This window comes from Metopolophium dirhodum, chromosome 1 (genome assembly GCF_019925205.1).
Source record: "Metopolophium dirhodum isolate CAU chromosome 1, ASM1992520v1, whole genome shotgun sequence".
In the NCBI taxonomy this organism is placed as follows: Eukaryota; Metazoa; Arthropoda; class Insecta; order Hemiptera; family Aphididae; genus Metopolophium; species Metopolophium dirhodum.
In genome coordinates this window covers 29,058,125-29,079,197 of record NC_083560.1, presented here as the reverse complement: position 1 = coordinate 29,079,197, position 21,073 = coordinate 29,058,125, and the positions used below count along the sequence as shown (strand labels likewise).

At 37.2% G+C, this 21,073-nt stretch overlaps 1 protein-coding gene across 1 annotated transcript; it reads left to right on the top strand.

Annotated features, from left to right (window-relative positions):
- Nucleotides 1-9,045: 9,045 nt before the first annotated feature.
- On the top strand, nucleotides 9,046-16,006 carry LOC132936870 (proteoglycan 4-like). The gene is made up of 2 exons (XM_061003653.1): nucleotides 9,046-9,170; nucleotides 14,922-16,006. The coding sequence occupies exon 2, from the start codon at nucleotides 14,927-14,929 to the stop codon at nucleotides 15,653-15,655; it is 729 nt and encodes a 242-aa protein (XP_060859636.1). The 5' UTR covers nucleotides 9,046-9,170; nucleotides 14,922-14,926; the 3' UTR covers nucleotides 15,656-16,006.
- Nucleotides 16,007-21,073: the final 5,067 nt, after the last annotated feature.

Below are 21,073 nucleotides of genomic sequence, written 5' to 3'. Positions count from 1 at the left end.
ATTGTGTTTATCCGTATCTAATTTTGTTTAATGAACTCGTCGCAAATATTCACGTAAATTTGACAGCCTATGACCATAATGTGTTTCACAAATTAAGCAAACTGCTTCATTATACTAATTGTTTGACAATTTTTTTTTTACGTTTGAAAACGTATTTTTTCAAGACATGGTTTATATTTTATAATGTTTTAAATATTACTACGATCAACGATCACGGACACCACGATACATTGAAAAGTGAGTACTGACCGAGTGATTACCAAAATAAATAAAACAAAAATCCACAGAAATAGCCAGAAATAGCGCTATACATTTTTTTAGAAAGGATGGGGGGGGGGGGGTGTATTCACTATAATTTGCCGACTTTATTATTCAACATACTCAATGACTCACGTAGTTTACATACTTCAAGTAAATTTTTATATTCTGAGCGTAACGATGAATGTGTTGATTTTATACTGATGTGTCTTTTTTATTTTATTTTGTCTGTGTACACGACGAGTGGTCGAATTAGTCAAAATGATCCTTCCATTTTCAACTCTAGTTTGTACTTTTGGGAAGTCACAATTTAAAATTCCCAATAATTTACAACATTACCCGGAAAAACAAATTTAAATAAAGGAAAAATTGATTTCCAACATACAACGGCGGTGTTACAGCATAGGACCCTGGTGGCTCGGGACCCAATTTACCTACAAATGTATCACAATTTCCGTTGTTTTTTAGCGACTAACTATAGTGTCATAATAGTCTTGTCTAAATTTATCTTTACGGACACCACTGCTAGCCTTTTACTGAGTATAATTATTTTTATTTTGTAATTTTATTTTTCTCTAAGTATCAATAAAATTGTATTTGTTGAATAAAAAGCGTGAACATTTAATACAAGGCTCCTGATGTATTGTTACAATAGTTGTTGGAAAGTGTTAAAAATATATAGAATATCATTTTTTAGTTATAGGAATTTAAAGTTCGATTTTTACAATATGTATCAAATTTAAAATGTAATAATTCTTTTGTAGTTAAAAATGTATAAAATGATCAACTTTTATAGTTGTAGATTGAAAATTTAAAACAAGGTTCCACGTAAATATATTATTTATAAATTATTTTATTGACAATTATATCATTAAATATACTGAGAAATATACTAAAATCCTAATTCTCAGTTATTTAATATGTAATTTATTTCAAATTATTTAAACTTAAAAGAACTATAAAAAAAACTTGTTTTTATATTTATATGATTTTTTTGTTAAAACGAAACCCACTTACGTAGAATCTAGTTTTAAACTTTCAATTCTCAGCTATAAAAGTTGTACATTTTATATATTTTAACTACAAAATCAATTTTAAATTTGATAGATATACATTCATCGCTCAGCTCAGAATCTAAAATGTGGGTCGATCGATCCCTCGTAGTCGGTTTGTACATAATAGCAGTGTTGAGTTTATCTAGATAAATATTCTTTTATCTTTTATCTTATCTAGATAAATAGAGATTATTATATTTACACAGTTATCTAAGATAAAAATCACCGTTATCTAGATGAATTTATCCAGATAATTTAATTTATTAAACGACTTTTATTTATTATAATTTAGTAACAGACATTAAATAATTTATTAAGTAGGTGATTTTTACTAATAACTATCGACATTTTTGATAACTTACTATTAAGTTATTCTATATTTCTACTAGATTACAGAGAGTTCCATAAACCAATATAAAAAAATTGTCGATACGTCGTATCGTTGGATTTAGGAACATTCCTTTTTGACAAAGAAATCGCGCATTTATGAGGTCCATCACTAACGTAACTGCCTTCAACGTTTCCACAATGTTACAACGTAATAATTATAATATAATATATGACTGTAGGGTTCAGGACTTCTTGCATTTGAATGTTTTTTTTTGTGGTGGACGTCGATTATTCTATCTAAGTTATATATTTGGTTTATGAAATGGCGTTATTAAATGCAAAGTTTGAATTTGCATTTTCGTGCATATTTCGTATAATTTATTTTTATATGTACGTAAAATTGTCAGGGAAAATCATAATTGGATAACATTCAAAAATATTTCTTAAAAAAAATTATATTTAGTTATAGGTTGAGATTAGGTGAAGCCCTACTATTATAATATTGAATAAGCTTAAAAAAAATTTAGAAAATTGTGGGGGGGCTTTGTTAAACTGCTGGTGAAGGCTTGCCCTTTAATTCCCCCTGTATGCGCATATGGTACGTTAGGTACATCAGATTTTATATGAGTCTCATTGTGACACTTCTGTGGTAATACAAATCTACATATAGATTTTAGATTGTACGAAAAAATGAAAATCAGTAGATATACGTGTTCTCATATTATGACATTGTTCGTTATTATTCAACCCAGTCTATGTGGTAATATTTTTAAAAAATAATTTATTTTATTTCACGATAGTTTAAAAATGCCAAAGACAACATGCAATTGTGTCCATATTAATCAATATTATATATTCCAATTACTAAACTCGTGTATAAATATATTTATATTATGTTTATGTATATATGTTTATTTTTGACATTTTTATTTCCAAAATTGTAATATGTTATATGCATTTTACAAAAATAATATAAAAATTTACCTGCATAATATATTTGATCATATTTGACAATTTTGACTACATATTTCGACTATTTTTCGCGAACCCTTCATAATAATATATGATAGTTATCCGATTAAAAAAATAAACCGTTACACGATTACTATAAAAGTTAAGAAATTCTAAAACTACAAACTAAAGTTTGAATTTGCATATTTCGTATTATGTATATTTTTAAGTACATACAATTTTCAGGAAAAATCATAATAATGTGAAAACATTCAAAAATATTTCTAAAAAAAAATTACTTCTGGTTATAGGTTTAGATATAGCCATTATTTAAACTACTTATCTTGTATACAGACAGCAAAAATTAAAAAAAAAAATTATTACAAAAATCATAAATTCGCTAATAGTTTCATAATAGGTCATTTCATTCTATTTATTAAATTAACGATGCTAAATATGATCTGTTTACCTTAATCTGGCTACACAAGACGCAAACAATAATATGCCCAGGTGACGTTTCACGTCCGCTGAATTCGTGCTTATGGAGTCAGCGTTTACGAAGTTTAGGACTTCAGTAAAATTTTAATTCCCGCCACATCGGCCAGAAGTACCACATGCAATAGATTACCGTTCTGATTATCACTAAGATAGTAATAATTGTTATCAAATGAATAACAACATAATGTAATTTTATTGTTCGCCGACATATTTTGAATCATTCAATTATTAAATATTAGGTAGATATTTGAAATTTCAATAGAAATACAACTCCGTTCATAAGTTTTAGTAAAAAATTACCATGTGTACTCTTTTTAGTAAAACATCCAAATTATCGCCTTGCCACATTACGTTAATTTTCATTTGTAAGTATTATTTTCTAGTTGTACTGATTATATTTCTTAATAATATGGGGTCAGACTAATTTGTTAATTTTTTTACAAATATAGATTTCTAAAATAGAAAATACAAGTAAATAATGGCTATAAATCTTCAAATTAAATGATTATCCGATTGCTATCTTGTACAAAATCTGCGGTAATCATTTCACAACCAGTGATTATAAATAAGGCTCAGTAAATAATAGATATTATTGCCAGAAGCTGTCTCAAAACATAATCCAAACCACTTGTCTGGGATAGAGAAGTAATATAAACAATATAAAATACATTTTAATAATTTACAACAACACTTTTACTACTCTGAGCATGACTAGTAAATCATCTAAGAGGTAAATTCATTTAATATGATTCATGTATTAGGTATTTTTTACAACTTGACATTTTCAGAATATTATATTTCTTTGACAATGGGTTGGACTCTAAACGGCATAGTGTATTTATTACACACAAAACCACGCATCGATAATAATATTAGTTGTTGAATTACGTCTCGAGCCACCAGGGTCCCATGCCGTTACGCCGCCATTCACGACAAGCTGCCGCCTAAAACACGGTGGCCAATCGGAATGAGAAAAGATCTCATCAACATAATATAATTTTATTTTTTTTTTACAACTATCCATCACACATAACCACCACCGATGTCATAAACACTTTTAGCTTTACGTGTATAATAGATTTTTGTCGTATATTTATATTGTCTTTATTGATATAAATTTGTTTATACTAACTGGGTATTGATTATTGGCCGAATAATAATTTTAACACTAACCGGTTATCGAGTATAGGCCGAGTAGAAATGTAATTACAAAATTTGTATTATACTACTATCAAGTATCAACTATATAAACATAGGACAGTAAACACGAGATTTATTTTTGTACTATGAAATGTTAATAATCAGATATTTTTTCCTAAAACCTTAAAAAACTTAATTGTGTATCTATAAGAACTAAATAATAGTAAACGGAATTCGGAAAGTTATATTTAAATTTATAGTTATAATTTAAGTCCTTCAGAGAAATAAGTTGCAAAATATTTGCACTGGATTGAAGTCAATAGCTCAAGGGTGGTAATCCGTGAAGTTGACATTATTATTTGTACACCTATCGATCACGCATAATCGCCACCAGTGTAATAAACACTTTTAGTTTTTACGTGTAATATAGATTTTTGTTATCATTAAGATTATTGTTTCAAATATTGGTCCCATTCAACATGATAAGTATCCATATTGTACAGGATTTTGAGACTTACGATGGAAATATTTGTTTATCAATGGTTGCTATTGGTTATAGGAGAAATAATTTGCAACATCTCATTGACTATAGACAATTTATTTATTTTAAAATAATGCTTATGTGATATAACAGTATCGAAGTGCATACGATATAGGTTTGTGATGTAACATAGAAATTCGTATTGTAATTATCACATTGAAGTACTCGCATAGCTGTACAATTTATGTTCTACTTAAAGGCCCGCTTCACATTGTCGTATAGTGATCGCATTGTCTTCTAATGAATTTTTATATACTATTTATAGATGTTATCGTTGTAAAATCCTACCGTATACGCTCGATAACACACCGCTATCTCAACCAGTCGTCCCATAACGACAAAAAACACCACCGAAGCGCTTGCATGATTCACAAATTTTTAACGGCATATAAACACTCGTCGCCTAGTGGCTCGTTTTAAAGTTTTCAAGTTTGAAAATGTGCAAATTATTTTGAGCGAGAAAATTATTATCTAATAAAATATAGAATACCTAATACTCATAGGCACTTGTAACATGAGTTAATACTGTGAAGACTGTGTGTTAGTGAGTTAATAAAAAATAAAAGTCATGACACTTGATATGATTTTATACCAGCCAGCTAAGGACATAATTTAAGGTCTTGTTGAATTTAACAAATTACTACAAAAATATACAATATTGTACAAATTATATATTCAAACGCTCATAAAAAAATATTGTTACTTAACACTAAATTTAATAGTATTGTTATAAGTAGAACATTTTGTTGAGAACCTTTTACTAAAATTTCTTCTCTTAGCTTTGAAAGGAAAAACTTTTATGAATTTCTAACTGAAAAACAGTTTAAAAATTTGAAAAAATTTAAAAGCTCAAAAAGCGTAGTGCTAGTAAGCTAGTGGTTTTACAATGGTGTTTATTTTTTAATTTTTTTTTTATATCCTATATAAAACATTTTTACCAAAAGGAGTGCTTGATGATTTCAACATATAGTACCTTATCTTTTGGCAAATTGGATCAAGATGGTACTTTAGAGAGGTCATTTTTCGAATTTATCAATAATTTTTTGATGCCACGGGAAAAACCACCGACAACCTACGAAAAACCGCTAAAAATGGGATTTTAATTATTAACGCTTTGCTTATCACCATAGAAACGAATAATACAATGATCCACTTGTAACCGACTGTACAGCAGAGCGAAATCCACTGACCCACTTTTTTATTATTTATTATCGTCAAAGATAAAGCAATTATTATTGTCGTCCGTCGAGAATTCAACGAGAAATGCAACGCTCGTTAATCCATAATAATATTTATATATACTTTTTAATTAATCCGATCCCCGCTTGCCTGTTGCTTTCCACCACGGGTCTTATCAAGTATCGACGATACCGAACAACCGGTTCATGCACCCGAGAAATATTGGGCAGTTCCGGAGATACCGTTTTTCTTCACTGTTTATTTACCACCACAAAAAAAGTTGGTTTCCAAATTCCTCCACATTATTTTCGACTAAAATAATGTCTAATTTCCTCCAATATTTTAGTCAATGTTGTAGTATTACGTTCCGTATTATAAAGATAGAGTAAGGCTAGGATCCCTTTTTTTGCTTATATCGATTGATGATTACATTCTGATTTCTTCGGCTATCTATATCAGCCATCAATTAGTAAAGATACTCAGCTCCGTTACGCTAATATCAGAAATTTGAATAGAAATCTGCGTCAACGATTTCTATATCATTTGTTTAGGTTTGTAACCACAACATTTTAATTTGTAACAGGCACATGCCTTGTTTATACATAATATATACTTTTATATGTTATATTGTGTATCGGTTGTCACTGATTATTATGATTACACACATCGAGTGAGACAGACACGGATGTATACGACAGTGGTGTGAACAGGAATTTTGTATAGGGGGGGGGGGGGGTGGTCCAATTCCCACAGAAAAAATACAATAAATACAAATACACTTTATATTTTTTTATTAATCTTGATAAAATTATAATGTCAACATTGTACGTCGACCAGTGTCTATAATAGTGTTGGATGTGCTAACAGTTCTTGTGTTTCTATCAAATTTAAATATTTTACATGTCTGAAAAAGTGACGTTTATTAAATGGTCTCGCGGAAAACCTTAGAAAATTCGTGATGTTTACAAATTTTTTTTAGCGCACGAGTCAAAATCTGGATTATCACGTTGGCGATGATGTTTGACTACTTGTCAAGCAGTTATATACACAAATAAAACTGAAGAAATAGTAGCCGATGAATTACACAAACATTTAAATCCTAATCATTTGTCATCTCCCAAAAAAAGTGTATCGACAAAATATAGTGAATAATGCATGTAAGCAAAAAGCAATTGACGATTTATTCTCACGACCAAAAAAGGAATTAGGACAGAGTTCTTCCGATTGTTCAAATTTTGATAATACTGATATTCAAAAAAAGCCCTTCATTTTTTGGTGCTGAACCTGCCAAAAAATATTGAAGAGGTACATTTGGTTACTTTGATGAGGTTACTTCCGAAGAAAAATTTTTAGTTGTTAATGATGATGGTAAAAATGTGATAATATTTTATTAGGTATTATTATTTTATTTGTATTAAATAATATGACTTTTTTTTAATGCATAAATTATTTATATTAACTATTTTATTATTTTATTTATTAATTTTTGGAGGAAAAAGTTATCTAGTTTTTAAACGCTACACACGAAAGATTTACCGTAAACCACCTGCAATAAAGGAGCTGTCGGTAAAGTATCCAGAGTTCAATAAATACGCGTCAGTTGTAAAAAAACAAAGGTTGTTGGTTTTTTCAAAATTCTAATAATTGTTACGTCCCGACCGACGTCGATATATACATCAACGCAGATATGAAGTACGTTATGATGAACGTTTATTAATCATGTACAAAAATACAATGTTATAATTTATGGTGTAAAAGAAAATTTAAACTGTGAGTGGTGTTACGACCTGACTCTGAATGTCCCTAAACCGTCTAACGGTTAGCTCAACCCATATTGTATAACCGTCTGACGAGCTCTTTGATTGAGTCCTTTAGAGTGGGTGGTCGTAGTAGTGGCTAAGCTTGGTCATGAGACAGAGTTCGGGTCTCGTATTTGGTATGCTGGTCGACTCGTATCCTTCGTATGGGGGTTTGCATTCCAGGAAAGATACGTATGACGACACCTTCTATAGTTTAATTGTTTTCTTTACGCTTTTGCAACGACCTCCGCATGTTATACTATACTAATTGCCTTATTAGTTATAGTGTCAAATATTATTAGAAACGTGTGGCGTGCAGTACATAGTTAATATATGATTACTTAAACCGTGGGTACGTAATATAATTAACAATATTATGTTAATAAGAATTAATTCCCCCCCTCCACCCCGGTATTCGGTGTTTTCTGCCGATTTGTTTAACTACAGGGTTTGAACGGCAAAATCGTTTCCGGCTTCAAAAATCAGGACGGCCTCATATTGTTGACCATTATACTGTTGATGAAAGACTTCGAGCTAGACATGGATTTGTCAATTGGTGGACTAGTACCAACCATTCCGTTCCGACTTAACTATTTGCTGTGGATTGAAGATCTGTTCAACTTGAACTACGACATACGAATAAGATCAAAGGAATCGATATAGGTATAATGAATATTAAAGTTTATTGCCGAAATATGCAGCCCAAAAATTAAATAGTTTAAATTGTTATGTTCATGAAACGATGTCTGTACTCACATAGCATAATATACCATCAACCTGAATAAATATGCGCTCTAATCATTATAAAATGTAAATAAAATACAGTAAAACTTAAATTAAAAAGTTGAAATTACATATCAATCATAAGATTCGGTTAAAAGTTCTGTTATATCCAGACATTGACGCGGTACGCAGCGGCCACCAGTACAAAGTACAGGTACCGCAGCGACCAGTCTACACTTTTCGTCAACCGCCACTACGGGCTACAGCGTGACAACGCCAACTCCCCCACCACGCCACAAAGGCACAAGGTGGGACGGGAAGGCGAGTCGCGTAGAACGAGTACCGGCCGTCGTAGACCTACCACTAGCAACGTAACCCACGTCGTGAGCACAGCCACACGACCACAAAGAGAGAGATCTATATTTTGCATATAGCCCGCCGTCATTTTGTGTTCTTTTTTTTTTTATATCTTTCTTTGCTACATATATTTATATATATATATCTACGTACACCCGGTACGGGAAAAATAAACCCAACCATCGACACCCGAAATTGTGTTTGTTCTTTTTACGCTCGAGTGTGCCACCCAACATACCACACCAACGACCGGCTCTCCGCGGACCACCTACCACAACCGTCGTAGCCGCGTCAAATTGGCTCCCCGCAGAGGAATCATCGCCTCAAGACAGCGTAAAGGTAAGAGTTTTTTCACGCTGACACATACCTCGGTAGATTGCTTATATTAAGTTAATATTAAGACGTTTAGCCAGGAGTGTGTTTGCCGGTTAGCTAGGATTCCCAGTGAACATTACGTAAGAATTATTTCTAGCACGTAACAGGGAATCCCGCGCAGCCGTGCATAACCGTGATACGGATTGGGAAGTAGTTATATAACAACCGCCACCCCCTCCGCAACGCCTACCTTTCGTCCCGCGACATTACCGTCGATAACAGCACAGCGCGCAGGCCAAAACCGGTTTCAGCCGCTGCAGCCGTCAACTGCCGCCGCCGAGTACGTCGACCCAGTTCTGCTATTCTGGGAACGCAACGGCGGCACCGTCAACAGCTGACCTACTAACGTAATCGCTGATAAACTTCCGTAAACAGCGCACAAAATTTACGTCAAAAAAAAAAAGTCTCTAAACCACGTACACACACCAAACACAAGCTACCTCACCGACCAACTGCTTAACGACAGCATTTGTAATTAAATCATACATAATGACTGGTAAAACGTTACAACAGTTATCGTCGGCGGAGCTGCGTAGCGAGTGCTCGGCCCGCGGACTCAGTGTGTCCGGGTCGAAGTCGGATGTGTATGTCAGGCTAGAGGAGCACCTTAGGGAAAGCGGACTAGTACCCGAGAACGTGAGGTTCGAACCAGTGCAGCCCCCAATCACAGGATTAGGGGACGGTACTGGACAACAACCACACGTTCGATCAACGCTGTTAAGCACGGACGTCAGTCAGATTTTCGGACCATCGGCTAGAGGTATCTCGACAAGCCATACGGCAAGTCAAGGACCAACGGACGATCGGCCAGAGGACGGCGACAACCAGCTGACCATGCAACAGGGCCAGTCCGCACACCCATTAGATACCGACATTTTCAAAACCGCAGCGGAACAACTGCAAAAGTTAAAACTGGCGTTGCCACAAACGAACGACACAACGTCGTTCGAGGCACGCCTAATGGCGCTCGAGGCAAGCATGACGCGGTTCTTTACGGAATCGCGCACGACCGCCACGCAGCAGCCACACGACTTTGCAGTCCCGCGGTACACCAACCACCCGTCACCCGTACACATAACAACTCGCACACACGATAGTTACCAGTCGGGTAGGTCGTATGAGCGCAACGAAGGCGGCGCTCAGCCGAGCGCCAGCCACACTGCCGCCACGAACAACCGACCGTTCTTCACGCGCGACGGTCAACACGACTATACGGGTCACACCACACACGCGTCACAACACGCGTCATATGAAGCACGCGTACAGGAACGTTCGGTACTAATACCGTACGAGGACTTGCGTACAGCAAGAGCCTCGTTACCCGAGTTCACAGGAACTAGGGCCGAGGACCCCGTACGGTTTATAGACAATACCGAGTCGATTTTGACGCAAGCGCGTATACACCCATCGGGTTGGTGCAGGGCGGTCGAGACGCAATTAAAAGGAACGGCGAGTACATGGTACAATTCTATCAGGGCACTCGACCTATCCTGGACAGAATTTAGGGAGGAATTTTATGAAAATTTCAATAACGCCGAAATTCAGTCTCGATTGCGCGCCGACATCGTGTCAACACGTCAAACGCCCAGACAGTCGTTAACGGAATTTGTGCTGATTAAAAACCAGCTCGCGCGCCGCGTAAATACCGGCCTATCCGAATCGGAGTTGGTAGGTATTATCGCCGGACTAACGCGTGACACTTTCCGTACACACATACGTCTACACCGGCCATTGACGTTCAGCGAGCTGCGACGCATCGCAGGCGTTTTGGACCCGGTAACGGACAACACCAACCCGCCCCCACAACAATGGGCCCCTAAAACTAAAAAAGGGGTGGAAACCCCACAAACAGCCCCCCCGGTCAAAAAAAAATTTTTTGCGAAAGCAACTGATAATACACCACCGGGGCCGTGCAGATATTGTGGGGAACTCCATTGGAACAGTAAGTGTCCAAACAGACCGACCACGTCGGGAAACGGCGGGGGAGTCGACGAGGACTAGTCCCCCTCATCGACTCATCACCACCCCCCCACTCATCACCACCCACTCTCGGTAGTACACACGAAAAAAATAAGCGTAATCGAAAAGCGCGTAGTTCGGTAATTCAACACACAGAACAACCAACTACGAACATTTTTTCCGTCCAATCACCACTCGGCACCCGTTCACAGACCCCCAACCTACACCACCCCACCATTGAACACACTCACCTCACCGGTGACACGTGTGTTCAACAACAACCGGCTTATGGGGCAGCCACAGGTGTAGGGACAAAGGCAACAGAGACACGGGTGTTCACCCACACAGGTGACGGGGACACAAGCACACACACCGCGCTTATCCCCGCATTAGGTCAGTCTGCGCACGTAAGGCAACAGGCGAGCAACGAGGCAACCGATGTTGACAGTATGGTCATGGCGGTTAACACCACCGACCAGACAGTCTCCATCGCGGTTCAGAACCAGTTGTCCCGCTCGACCAATTGCAATACGACTAATAACGGTACGCGAACATGCCAAGACAAAATTCCGACCCCCGCGGTCGAACTCGAATTTCCGTCAGGCTTCGTAACAGCCCTATTAGATTCGCAGGCACAAAAATCATACGTAAACCCGACAGTAGCCCGTAAATACGGCAAAACACCCACCCACGGACCAACAAACACAGTCCGGATGGCGGACGGTCGCACTGCAACAACCAGTGGCACCTCCACATTCGAAGCTAGGATAGGTACACTCGATATAAAATTCGAAGCGACCATCCTAGACAATTTGTATTGCGACGCGTTACTAGGACACGACTTTCTTGTTAACAACGAAGTCTCTTGGGATTACGCCGCGTGCACAATTCACATGGGTAAGCAAATTCGTACGTCGACATGTTGGAAAGGGAAATCTCAACCACCCGCCACTCGTCCCGACCTGTCACAATTAGAATTCGGAAACGACCCCGAAACACGCGCGAAACTAACCAAGATTTTAAATAAATACGCGGTAGTATTCAGCGAAAAAGTAGGACGTACCAAATTAATTGAACACGAAATTCTGCTAAAAGACCCGTCCCCAATCGCGCTCAAACCATACCCATATCCGCAGCAGAAACAAACTGCTATCGACGATATGGTACGCGATATGGAACTCCAGGGGCTCGTAGAACCAAGCACCTCACCATGGGCCGCACCAGTAGTAATGGCAAAGAAAAAAGACGGAACTTTTCGTCTCTGTGTCGACTACAGGAGGCTTAACGACGTTACGGAATCCGACGCGTACCCTATGCCAGATCTCAACAAAATGATTAGGCAAATGCGGGGCGCGAAAATATTCAGCATTTTTGACCTGAAGTCGGGGTACTGGCAAGTGCCGCTACACGAAAATGCACGAAAATATACGGCATTCCGAACACGTAGAGGTCTATATCAGTTCAGAGTCCTCCCCTTCGGTCTAAAGAATAGTCCAATGACTTTCGTGAGACTCATGAACGAGGTCATGAGGGGGTACCAGGATGATTTCGTACAAGTTTACCTGGATGATATTGTAGTATTTTCAAGGGACGAGTACGAACACCAGGCCCACTTAGACAAGGTTCTCGAGCGGCTCAAGAGGTTTGGACTAACGTGCAACACAAAAAAATGTAAAATCGGTCTACGCGAAATTTCATTTTTAGGGCACATCGTAGACTCGGAGGGCATACAAAAACAACCGGAAAAATTGGTATGCATTGACAATTTTCCGGTTCCCAAAAAGGTTAGGGACGTACGTAAATTTTTGGGCGTGTGCAACTGGTACAACCAGTTCGTAGATAATTACGCGGATACCATAGCACCACTCACTAATTTATTAAAACAGGGAGTACGGTGGAAATGGACAGAGGTAGAACAACGCGCGTTCGAAACAATAAAAAACGCGCTAGTCACATCACCAAAATTGTCGCCACCCGATTATAGCAAACCGTTTTGTCTGCAAACAGATGCAAGTGAAATAGGAGCCGGTGCGGTACTTTTCCAACGGGGTGACAGACCGGAGGAAAGACGCATAGTGTCCTACGCAAGCAAAAAGTTTAGCGAAACGCAAACAAGGTACGCCGCGGTCGAACGCGAGTGCCTAGCGATAATCTGGGCGACAGACAAATTCCGTCCATACCTAGAAACCCGACGTTTCGAACTCCTAACCGACAACTCGGCACTAACATGGTTACACAGGGCTAAAGACAAAAATTCAAAATTAACACGTTGGTCACTACAACTAGCTAATTTAGATTTTAGTACGGTACACGTCCCGGGAATACAAAACGAAGCACCAGATTTGTTATCTCGTGACCCGGCACCGGGCACACCTGTAGACGAAGATCGACTTGAGGAAAAATTGGTAGGGGCGCCCACAGCGCCGACAACCAGTGTTGACCTCGAATCTGACCGAATATTTTCAATGTTCGATAACCACGTTAGTGACGACACACCACTCACCGCGACGACTCTCGAAAAATGGCAGTCCGAAGACGCCACAATCCGCGAAGTAGTCGCCGGTCACAGGTGGGACGGGCCAGCGCGGAACACTAGGAGCACAAAATCGGGAACAAACGCATACGTTTTTTCCGAAGGTCTCTTACGCGTAAACGTAGGCACCCACACACCCGTCGTGATACCAAAAACCAAAGCACAACATGCAATTTGGAGGTGTCACGATCACGTCTTATCCAACCACCCGGGCTGGAAAGAGACGTACCGGGCGGTTCGACAACGGTACTATTGGAAAGGTCAAAAAAACGACGTCAGGTTATATGTCGGTGCGTGCCACGTATGTGCGTGCACGAAACCACTAAACTCACGTCCAAACGACCCAATGCAACCAAGAACCCCCCGTGAACCATGGGAAGTTATCAGTGTCGATCTCATGGGCCCATACCCACGTTCTGGTAAGGGAAAATCGTACATACTGGTAGCAACCGACTGTTTTAGTAGGTGGACCGAGGCTTACCCCTTAGGAACAGCAACCTCTAAAACAATAATCGAAACGTTAGAACGCGAGTTCTTTTCGCGTTTCGGTTACCCCCGCGTGTGTCTCAGTGATAACGGCCCACAGTTTGTGTCAAACGAAATGATGAACGCGCTAGAACGCTGGGGGGCACAGGGTTGGACGACCCCAATCTACCACCCGAGGGCCAACCCAGTCGAACGCCGTAATCAAGATTTAAAAAAAGGGTTACGCGCACAACTAGTAACGGGCAAACATAAATCTTGGGACACGAAACTACCCTCAATCCTATTTTCGATACGGAACAGGTGTAACGAACAGACATGCTACCCACCCGCGGTCCTTGTCCTCGGCAGAGAGTGCAAGAGACCCGGAGACTGGGCGCTGTCTAAAGCGGCGCCGGTACACATCAAAAAAATACAGGAAGAGAGGGTAGAGCGGGAGAAACGTATTTTAGGCAAAAAGGTAGTGGTAAAACCAAGCACGAACACCGGCACACCGGTGAAGTTCGGCAAGGGCGACGTAGTCTACTACAAAGCACACCACTTATCTAAGGCACACAAAGATTTTCACGCCGGTTTCGCACCAAAGTGGTGGGGACCGGTAAGACTGGCGAAACAGGTCGGGAAAGGAGTCTTCCAAACCGACCAACAACCACCGCGGAAAATACATGTGTCATGCTTAAAACGGGCACCGATAGGCCAACATTAAATAAACAATTGTCTGTAATAATAATCATTTACAGACAACATGACCGGCCAACAGCAGGAGAAGTGGCAGCAGGTGGCCGAGTTAATCCAACGGCTGGGGCTGGTATCCGGTGGCCAGGATGAGCCGCGAACAGCCGCCCAGGTCGCGAGGATGACTACCCGCCAACTCCTGCAGGATCCAGTGCGGGCGGCCATCTACAACCGGGGCTGGGCGGACCGTACGATGGACATCCAGCGGAGGTTGCGGCCACACCGACCACCATCAACATCAACACCCGGCAGCCGCACACCGTCCCTGACAAGGCCACCACCCCCAGCAACGACACCTGCCCCCGTAACACCTGCGGAGCCGGCACCGGTACCCAGGCAAACGGGGGTACTCCCCGGCCCAACGGGAAAGGTGAGGACGGAGGCGCAGCAGGCACGGAACCGCCGGAAATTCCAGCAGCTAAAGGAAAAGAGGAAAGCCAGGGAAAGCGAGGCAAGCCAACAACGTCGGCTTGCCAAGCAACCCGCGCCAACCTCAGACCCGGAAGCAGCCGGCACGCCTCCGGCCAACCCAACACCGATGGAGGTGGACAAACCGGCATCCAAGGACGGCAAGTCCGAGGAGCCGGGACAGCCCACCAGCCAGGAGTCACCAGACCAATCAGAGGCCACGGTGGACATAACCGAGGCAGATTGGCTGGTGGCGTTCGAGGGGATGCCGGAGTTAGACGACACACACTCGTTCTACACTCCGGTAGGGTCCCCAAAACACCCCCAGTAACACACACGGGCGCGGGCAAGTCTACCTCAAGCGAAAGCCAGAGGTAGTACAAGCCACCCCCTCCCCTAATAGCACACAGACACCGGTACAAGTGTACCCCGTGTGACGGTTTGGCGGGGGAGTATGACGCGGTACGCAGCGGCCACCAGTACAAAGTACAGGTACCGCAGCGACCAGTCTACACTTTTCGTCAACCGCCACTACGGGCTACAGCGTGACAACGCCAACTCCCCCACCACGCCACAAAGGCACAAGGTGGGACGGGAAGGCGAGTCGCGTAGAACGAGTACCGGCCGTCGTAGACCTACCACTAGCAACGTAACCCACGTCGTGAGCACAGCCACACGACCACAAAGAGAGAGATCTATATTTTGCATATAGCCCGCCGTCATTTTGTGTTCTTTTTTTTTTTATATCTTTCTTTGCTACATATATTTATATATATATATCTACGTACACCCGGTACGGGAAAAATAAACCCAACCATCGACACCCGAAATTGTGTTTGTTCTTTTTACGCTCGAGTGTGCCACCCAACATACCACACCAACGACCGGCTCTCCGCGGACCACCTACCACAACCGTCGTAGCCGCGTCAACATATAAAACAAAATTTTACATCTTATATTATGTTTTTATTTATTTATTTTTATTTTTTATTTAGTAACTACAAAACCTACTGCAAGTATAACAATAAATAACAATACATTAGTCATATAGTTCTAAATTTTAAATTACAAATTACATTAACTGAAGGTAATTGGTGTTGGCTCACTTTTCTTTCGAAGAAGTTTGTCTTTTCTTGTTGAGATGTAAGTTCCATGAATGAGAACAGGTTTGACGACCAGTAAACCTATAATTTACATACTTAATTAAATTTGGTAATTAATATTAGTATTATCAATGAATGTACATACTATCAGCCTATCAGCTCACCAAAACCATTTTGACAGAAGAAGCATTAGGCAAAAAATCTTGTACAATAGTCACGTCTTCACAAATTATATGTGTGTTAACAGCTGGAGATGTCTTTTGATCCAATTGTTTAGAATAAGACACAGGCAAATTTGTGTGTAAAATCTATAAACATAATAATAATAAAATAGCTGATACAATGTTTTTAGTAGGTATTTGAAAGGTAAATATATATATTTTTTAATTATGATTTAATTTTATAATTAACATTGAAATCTAGCAATAACCATTGCTTGAAACAACCATAGGCGTGCGCACGGGGCGAGCCGGTTGAGCCCCGGCTCGACAGGAATCTTTTTAGGGGCATAGTAAAATGATTGTATCTATTTATTATAATGATATGTTTGAAAATTGTATTTGTAGTGAAAATGAAATAAAATAACAATTATTTGTGTGTACCTCTTTATTCATATAACAAAAACATTGTGTACAAAATATTATGTACTATGATTAAATACATTAATAGGTTGGTTATAAATAGTATACATAAACATCGTGTTTATTTAATATTAAGATAAGCCGAGTGCAGACCGTCGGTAGATGCAGTACTCCACGGAAAAACCTATACGTTTATAATTAGTCGCTTTCAAATAGAAGACCGTAAACAAACTGACCTCTCATTTCTCAATAATCTATTCAGTCACTGCACAGAACACAGTCACTGTTCAGAATGTTCACATGTTTACACACCTCAATAAAACTTTATGTATCAAGTTTCCACAACTCCCAATGTACCTACCAAAATACAGATCCAATTGTTATAACAATCAGATCAATAGTGACGGAACTAGTTCTGAAAAAAACTTTTTGTTTCTAAAAACAAATGTAGTTGATAACCGTATATTCTCATCAATTTTTTCAATTAGGTATGAGATTTTACAGTAATTAAAGAAAACTAATAATTTCAAAGTAATTCCACTAAAATGTCTTATCCCTATAGTCCAAACTAGTTATGTATACCTATTCTCTTTGCAATTTAAATATTTTGAGGCACTCTGAGTAATTGAAATTGGATTCCTGCTAAACAAAATGTATTGTATAAAAAACTTAAACTTTGTTAAAAATATGTCAGTGCACCATTTGTTTTCTCTCATTGAACTACGAGCAACATGCAATTGTGAGGACAGTAGATCCAATTATGTACTGTCAGGTTTAATAGTATAGTAAAATACCATAATATTATAATCAAACTTAAAAACAAAAATAATTATTAAAGAACCTCATAGAGTAGCCCTAAGCTTTTATTAGTATTTTACTTTTAAAGCAAGCTATGGATATTTTAAGATTGTAACCTAAAATTGTTTATTTATTAATTTATATTGACTAAACGTGCTGAGCCCTTCGATAAGAATATTATACAATGTGTCCCGTGAAGAGGTGGGTATGTTCGTTAATAGCACAGTAAAATAGTTTGAAATAAAATCCTATCAATTATATTCTCATAATATTCTCTTTGAGTTTCATTATTCATTCCAATATGATGTAGCCATACAGCCGCCAGAATTATCTTCAAGTAAGTCATTGTCTGAAATTTGTGTATACATTGGATGCGACTTCTTAGTTCCTTGTATGTGGTACATCATATATTTCAGGTTTTAAAACCATAATAAGTATAATCTTATACAGTGGACTAAAAACAATAAGCCACTAAGTAATATTTGGTTTTAGCAAACATTTAAAATCAGAGACTTGAGTAATATACTTACATAAGTATGTGTGAGACATTTTTCGTTTTCTGAGGCTTTTCTGGGTGAATTAAAATCATCAACTGTTACGTCTCCAAATCCTTTTTTTGTCTGTTCATGTTCTTCCAACCCATCGCCAAAGAAATATAATTTTCTGAAAATGTCAAGTTGTAAAAATTATCTAAATGCCTAATACACGAATCGTATTAAATGAATTGACCTCTTAGATGATTTACTGAGCCTTGGTTATAATCACTGGTTGTAAAATAATTACCGCAGATTATGTGCCAGATAAAAATCGGATAATCATTTAATTTGAAGATTTATATCCATTATTTACTTGTATTTTCTATTTTGGAAAATTTTTTTTCGATAACTTGTTAAGTTAAAAGTTAACTTTGAAAAAATTAAGTTATTAAATTACTGGGGAAATAGCTACCAATTGACTTTTTTTGGTTTTTTTTTTTTTTTGAAACATTTATTTTAACAAGTCAAGACCAATGGCGCAACAACAAATTTGCGCAAATCAATATTTTAGAAGTTTGCAATTTTACGTTTTTATAAATCCCCAGAACGCTGTACTTTCCTGCCGTATATGCAACTTATTAATTAAAATATTATGGATGAATAAATCGGGAAAAAAATGACAACATAGTGTATCTAATAATATTAATGAATGAACCATTACGAACTACAAAGATTATATTGTTATTTATTAGGTCCTTCCTTTTAAAAATCTATGTAGTAAATAATAAAATATTATACAATTACGTAGTGATAGTAATTGCAATTTTTTTTAAAAAATATAAACAAAAGAAATGTACAAATCTAGATATTCCGATGACATTTTTGAGCCGTGTTTTTTAGTTAAAAATGCCCAAAGGTTTGCTTTAACATTTTACAGTATGGACGATCAAAATTCAGAGTAAAATTTAAATCTTAAAAATCTCGAACGACGATATCGTTACGTTACGTTTCAATACTTTCAATTACATCTGTGTCTACTTCATAGTGTGTGTTATTTTGGTATATTAGATACAAACATTTTTCTCCAAGTTTTGGGTTACCTTTTTAATTAATATTCTTAAAAAGCCACTAAGTGTGTGTCAGACTACTAAATATATATACTGAAGTTTTAAAATAAATAGCAGCGGCAATTATTTCGGTATCAGTACCGCAAACTTCTATTACAATCAGTTATAGGTTTTATCAATGGTTGTATACTTGTAAATACTTATTTGGAATAATTAATATTTACATACATTTTCTATTCTGTTTTGTTTTAAATATGATTGCAACTGTTCTCTACCTAAACATTTAAAAAATTTAATAATTATTTGTGTACCTACATCATCAAAATATTAAATTACTTTTATGTCACCATAATTTTATTATACATAGCGTGTTGTGAAAATGAGGATTAATTAATTTAAATTTGGACTACCTATTGTGTTATAATAATAGGTATCTCTCAAAAATTGTGTAAGTTCTTATGTTTTCTTTTTTGGTTTTAAGTTTTTGGCTTTTATAATAATACAAAAAAGAGTAACAATTTAAAAATACCTTCTGAAAGATACTAACAACCAATTCCTATAAAAGCCATTACTAACTTATACTATCTAAGATATAAAAATTATACAAAATATAAACAACAGAAAACCTAATATTTTAATTTATATTAAAACTTCTAACGATTATTTAACAAATCTATTTTGGAACTGACCTCCAAATTAGTTGTAATAATAAATTAATATAAATAAATAATATATGTGGGGAGGACGATATATATAGTAACCCTACTATGAGACTTTTATATTATATTAAATATTTTTTTTCTTATATCAAAATATTAATTATGTTGTAATTATAAAAAAATAGTATAAATATGACATTCCTCTCATTGATAGACTACTCTGCAAAGTTTCTTAAAACTTGTTTTTGTTGAATTCTCCGGTAAAAATATTGTCCTCGCTTATACTACTATCCTCATTTGGGAAAGTTTGAAGTCAACTAGAAGTAGTGGCTCTCTTTGGAATAATAAAAAAAATGACGAATATTTAGTTTATGTTTGTAGTACGCCCGGTTTGCAAAGAAAACACCTTGTAAAACGTTAGGCCATTAAATTTTATTTTCAATATATCTAAAACTGATATTATTGTAGTTTTAATAATATATTATTTTATATTTATTATACAAAAAGAGTTAACATACATTGAGCAAATAATTTAAAATGGCGCGATTCAATCTTTGTGGATAGTATGGTGAACTAACTTTATGAATAGTTCCAGTCAATTATTACAAAATTCCTGACACTGGTCGCTAATCACAATTTTTGGTAGGAATGTCAACAAATAATAATTATTATTATTTCACCATAAATATAATAAGCTACAGTAGTTGCTCTTGTTCGGAAAATGACAACACCTCACACCTTTTACTGCAATAATCAATGGCAACTGCTGCATACCGATACCCACTTCTGGCAATGTAATTAGGTTGTTCCAAAATGCTTGAAAACCTAAATATTATATTTTATTAGGTAATTACAAATTAGTTTAATAATTTTTAATTTAAAAGTTAAAAGTAATATACCTTTTTTGGTAAAGGAACTGGGTATAGTTCAGGTATCACTTTCAGTGTTGTAGCTGGATTGACACATTGACAAATATTACATTTTTTAATGTATTGCTTTGTATCCAAAGTCATCAAATATAATATAATACTGCTGGTTTATTAGATGAAGTGTTGCATTCCCACC

Coding starts and splice junctions, on each gene's coding strand:
- LOC132936870 (XM_061003653.1), top strand. CDS start 14,927: ATGACCGGCCAACAGCAGGAGAAGTGGCAGCAGGTGGCCGAGTTAATC.